The sequence below is a fragment of the Halyomorpha halys genome, unplaced genomic scaffold, assembly GCF_000696795.3.
Source record: "Halyomorpha halys isolate HHAL.00 unplaced genomic scaffold, Hhal_1.1 Scaffold2592.1, whole genome shotgun sequence".
In the NCBI taxonomy this organism is placed as follows: domain Eukaryota; kingdom Metazoa; phylum Arthropoda; class Insecta; order Hemiptera; family Pentatomidae; genus Halyomorpha; species Halyomorpha halys.
Window position 1 is genome coordinate 11,252 of NW_027113120.1, and position 6,025 is coordinate 17,276.

Consider the following 6,025-nt stretch of genomic DNA (forward strand, 5'->3'; position numbering starts at 1 on the left):
GTATAAACATGCATACATATATATATATATATATATACATGTATATATGTGTGCGTTCATGTGTGAGCTCGCGCGCGTGTTTAAAAATGCAATGTACACTCCCTGCTCCAGCACTCTCACCAACCAGAGTTACTCTGTTTGGATCTCCACCAAACTTGGCAATGTTCTTTTTAACCCAACGAAGTGCCATAACTTGATCCTTCATTCCTTGATTACCAGGCATCACTTCATCTTCAAAGCTCAGAAAACCTGTGAAATCCCATATAATAATGTAGCAATGTAGTAAACCTTTAAAGCTGAATCAATAATTAATTTGTTTTCCTTAAATTTATTCAAAATTTACACTTATTTTATTAAATAAAATATATTTTTTTTTTTTAATGATTCAGTGAAGTTGATGGAGATAGATGAAAATATGATTTTAATTATTGTTATACCAAATATTTCTCCTTTACACCTTGCTATGAAAAGTTAAATATAATAATTATAGTGGTTACCCATTATTCCAACCCTATAGTTGATGTCAACAATCACCACATCCTCGTCCATCAGATATCTAGGGTCTGTTTTGTGCGGGCCATTTCCACTGATGAATCCTCCGCCGTGGAGATGAAACATAACGGGAGCTCTTCCATGGGTCTAAAAAAAGATTAAATAATATTAATTAATAAAGTAATAATTAACTTTCCGATTCTTAATTTTGTTTAACTGTTTGGTTTTATAACCCATTTCATTTTTTTCTATTATTTGTCAAATCAGATTGTACAACTACCTAATCCCTGTATCAAGAGCTATGTGTATTTAAATGCATATATACAAATTTATTACAAAGGCAATAAACAGCAGAAGTGATGTTTTCCCGTGCACAACAACTTTGTTTTTATTCAATACCAGATCGGCCTGGTGGGCCTTAGGTGGTTAATATAACAGTTTTTTTTTTTTTTTACCATTTAATTTTGGGGGAAGGAGGGGGGATAGTCTTGAACAATGTGCAATTTTCAATGGTTTTCTCATAACAGTTATTGTTCTATTGTTAATAAAGTTAGCTGAAAACTAACATTTAAGAGAAATAATAGAATAATAAATAATTTATAAAAAAAAAAAAAAAAAAAAATAAGGGATCATAATAATAATAATGAGATAGATAAATTAAAATACTTTATCTTTGTATAGATCCATTATGTGTTAATAGAATAACTTTTGTATTAATTAACATATATATTTTTTTCAATAAGGCCATTTTCTTACTGTACAATATGTATAAACATGCATACATATATATATATATATATATACATGTATATATGTGTGCGTTCATGTGTGAGCTCGCGCGCGTGTTTAAAAATGCAATGTTGCCTTTGTGAATTACAACGTAATTATAATTACATTAATAACTTTTAATAGTGAAACTATTTGTAACTTACATTGTGCGTATGCACAGCCAAGTAAAGACAATCTTCAACACCAAAGGTTGCTGGAGGTATATCGTACATATTGTATTGTATACACCATGGTCCGAGGTCTGTAGCATTTCTTATACCTTCCCATGGCTCTGGTTCTTGTGGTGGCTGAAAATAATATGACGAAGAAAGAAAATATCAATATTAGTTGTGCCAATATATCTTTAATAATAGATATAACAATATGTATTAAATATATCTCTTACCTGGAACCTGAGAGGCCCAACTGGAGGCTTGGCGAAGGGTATGCTAGCAAAGGAGAGGAACGGTCTTCCAGATCTGGAAGTGGCTTTGAAACCACGAAGCTTACCTTGGGCAGTTTGCACAACCTGAGGGTCATGGGCGAAAACTGCAGTCGTCGAAAGAATGACCAGAAGATAGGACAACTTGCCCATGGTCCACCTAATATCGACAAAATAAAGATCGGTTAGATTTTTACGGATAACTCATTATGAAATGAGCATATAATTAACATAAAATAATATTACGTAAAATAGAAACTTTATAGCTCAGAATTGAAATTCTATTTATTGCAATCTCGTCAATTAAGATTTTATTATCGATAAGATATGGGAAGAACGAATGAAGGTCGAATTTATTGTTAAATTCGATTTTTTTCGAATATAAATTTTCAATATTCAGAAAAAAAGGAGCCAGAAGGTCAGCAATATCAGCTGATTTGTTACATATCTTCGTTTAATTATAAAACTGATTCACAATATTTACTTATAGAAAAAGGGGCTCTCGACTTCAAACATACATAATTAACAAATAAACATAGCAGGAGTTAGGCGTGCTATACCAATAATGTAGTACGTATCCGATTGCAGCATTTAAGATTTAACATTTACTAGGGAATGACTCTTTATTAACCTCTACTGTCCAAAATAGATAGGTGACATAGATAAATCTCACTTTCATCAGTTAAATTATACATGGATATATTAAATAACATAATAAATAAAAAAGCAATTTTAACAGGTGTCGGTAATGTATCATACAAGTAAAATGTATTGGGTATGAAAGAAAAAAAAACAGAATAACCTCCTAATAATGTATTTTCATATATAAAAAATGCATTAATAGAATTGATTTTAAAGCAATTTATAAGTCAACATTTGACTATAGTTGATTGATAGCACTAAAAATAAATTTCTGTTTGTAGTTTATAATCTGAAAAATTCTCATTGAAAAAAGATGAATAATAACAATGGAAATCCTTTTTTATCGAGGATCTGAATTTCCAAGAAGCCACAAATGTTTATTGTTTTGGTATTTGTTATGTCAAAAAAATTTCTAAAAATACCGCATTATTTTATTATAAGAGTGGGTGGGAAGCCAAGAGGTGGGTCTGACAATTTGGCGAACAAAATGTTTGTATCGATCTGATCTGCTTCAGTTTTTTTTTTTTTTTCGAGCTTGAGAAAACAATTTAACAGCGTAAAAAGCTGACAAAGAAAACCACAAAGCGTGAGACTAATGCATCTTTAATGATTCTTTTCATCAAAGAATATTTTTCTTTCATTGGCTTGATTGAATTATTTGAAATAACAATGCAAGAAGTGATCCCCCACGATGGAAGTGCATCGACCTTTTACTCACCTGCAGTAGACCAGCATCTTGTCCTTACTGCCTCAACTTCTCCAAGACAAGACTATATATAGCCAATCTGAGAAGTGGGGAATCCCTACGGCGTTTTCCTTATCTTCTCTTAAACAGGTCTTCAGGAAACGTTCCACGAACTGTATATATTATTGTTTACCTATTTATTGATATCTAGGGATTTTCCAAAAACCAGCTCGACAGTGAAAACGAATAATCTATTCTAAGAAACTTATCGAAAAGAAAGCCATGCGTGGAAGACCTTGATCTTGATACCAGCGATTTTGGACAGAAAGCTCTTTTGTATTATAGGTACACTAACCCATTAAATCATTAATAAATTAATTAAATTTCCTCAGGTGATTAAATCATTTCCTCAGCGATGATCATGTATATTTTTTAATAATTGTTCGGTTAATATGATTCATTAAAGACAAGTTTACATGGTATATACCCGAGGAGAGGCCGGGTGGTTGTGTGCATTGAGACCTCACAGTACAAGAGCCCAAGAGGAGAAAAACGTCAATTATTTCACCTCAACCACTTCATATCATCATGAGTGGAATTTAGAACAATTACATAATTAATTAGAAAGGGATATCAGATAGATGTGATAAATCATTACAAAAAAAAATTGTTCTGAAAAAAATGTTTACATCATGTCAAGGTCAAGGAGATAGTTTAATTGAATTGATATCGATGGAGAAATGGTTATTTTGTGAATATAGAAATACCAATTACCTTCATGCATATAGAACAGCTATCATCGGTATTACTGAGAAGTTGTCAAAGGAAGGAAGCTAGGACACTGGTCTGATGGAAAAGTTAGTTCTGAGTAACAGGAACACTAGTTTGATTCGTAAATAACTCTATAGTTCAAAAGGCAACAACCTATAACTTTTTAAAGTATTGATAATTTTTCAAAAATATATTTCATAGAAAAAAGTTTTTAATTTCTGGATTCTTTATGAAACTAAAATATTTTTTTATGCATACACAAATAGGTATAGGTCACTATTCTTAATTTTTTTTTTTAGGTCACTAAGGAAGCCGAACGACTTAAATAGCATAGTTGAGCAATTTGTATCATGGTCAGCAAATGGGCGGGCTTTTTCTCTGCTGGCGTACTTCCAAACATTAGGATGGAAAATGACGTCGTAGACATGCTAAGGCCCAGGAGGAGAAAAAAGTAAGTTATTTCACCCCAGTTTTTGATTACTTTAATAAAAACTATATATAATTACTAGTCTAAATTGATAAGTCTGTCAAGTATACGCAGCGGGAATAAAAAGTGGCGGCTTTTTCAAAACGTTAAAAATAATTAATTTTTCATTCGGAGCTTCTTTAAAACTACCAATAACAATAGAAAATCTAAGTGAACATAATTTAAAGAAGAATAAATTTGCTAAACCGTAACCCCTAATAGAGCTATTTACGTTCAATAGTCATCGAGATACAACTTTTTAAAAAACTTAGTGAATTTATTTTGAAAAATCTATATTTCAAAAACCCTTTAACGTGCAGACGTCTAAAAGCACACAAATTATAGCTAGTTAAATGGGCTATGAAGAGGTTTTTGACGTTTATCTTCATAGGAGTAGTAGTTTTCATGATATTTGCTAAGATAAATTCATTTATAGTTCGGACAAACTTTCATTTGCCAAATTTATATTCATATGCGAATATCATAAAAATTACTACTTCTACGTAGATAAGTGTCATAAACTACTTTATAGTAAGTTAAATTTCCTTTATTTTGAGTGCTTTCAGACATATGTGCGTCTTATGGATCTAGAGATTTATTTTTCAAAAATCAAACATTTTATACGAACAACTAGAAATTAACAGTGTTTTAATTTATTTGGTTAAATATCATAAAAACTGCTTCTCCTACAAAGATAAACGTTATAAACTATTTTATAGTAAATTTAACTAGCTTTAATTTCAGTGCTGACAGATATCTGTTCGTCCTATGATTTCTGAAATAATGTTTTTCAAAACTCAAACTTATTGTCCGAACAACTATAAATCAATTTATTTTAGGAAATATCACGAAAAATACTATTCATACGAAGGTAAAGGTCATGAACTACATTATAGTACGTTAGACTAGCTTTAATTTGAGTACTAATAGACATCTATACATCACATAGTTCCTGAGATATAGATTTCTCAAAATAAGTGAACTAACTACTAATCTTTCAGTAGATTTTTAAGAAATGTTTGTTTTTTAAAAAGCTATATCTTAGGAAATATTAAACGTAAATAGCTCTATTAGGGCTAATATTTCAGCAAATTCAGTCTCCCTTAAATAATGTTCTTTTAGATTTTCTAGTGTTGTTGGTAGCTTTTATGATATAGAGCCCCGAATGGAAAATTAATGTTTTTTAAGGTTTTGAAACAGCCGTCATTTTCTATTCCCCCTACCTATACTTGGCAGACTCATCAGTTTTGACTAGTAATTATACATAGTTTTCATTAAGGTAATCAAAAATTGGGGTGAATAACTGGAAATCTGTAGAATTACCACCCCGTATTTCAGAAATGGGCAGGATGGATGAAAAGAAAAGGGTATACATCTCTGATTCTACACGTCACACTATATTCTATTCTAGTCATGGACGTTGATTGAAAGACTTCCTTTTTTTTTCTTTCTATGTGCACTCTTCTTATTTTGTCACTGCAATCGGATATCAAAAATAACAAATGTAAACACGAACATTTATTTTATTTTTGTATTTAATGAAAAAAAATAATATATTTCCTCTTTTTAATCACAAAAACATAATACATCTGTTTTAAAATTGATGGAAGAACATATTTTCAAATTCTTAAGCTCGTCCACACTCACCATAGTACACAATGTCACAAATATAATAACTAATTATTATGAGCAAATATCTTTGTCAGACATGGCCGAAATAAATAAATTATAAGCAGCATTAATGTGGTAGTTCATATTT

General features: G+C 30.7%; 1 protein-coding gene across 1 annotated transcript in view; it reads right to left on the reverse strand.

Annotated features, from left to right (window-relative positions):
• Positions 1-3,185, reverse strand: part of LOC106691642 (juvenile hormone esterase) — a 9,056-nt gene extending 5,871 nt beyond the window's left edge. The window contains exons 1-3 of the mRNA XM_014437485.3: positions 3,063-3,185; positions 1,667-1,862; positions 1,425-1,568 (exon numbers count right to left, since the gene is read on the reverse strand). Coding sequence (XP_014292971.1) covers positions 1,425-1,568; positions 1,667-1,862; positions 3,063-3,079 — 357 coding nt within the window. The 5' untranslated portion in view covers positions 3,080-3,185. The remainder of the gene's footprint in view (positions 1-1,424; positions 1,569-1,666; positions 1,863-3,062) is intronic.
• Between the last annotated feature and the right edge of the window lie 2,840 nt (positions 3,186-6,025).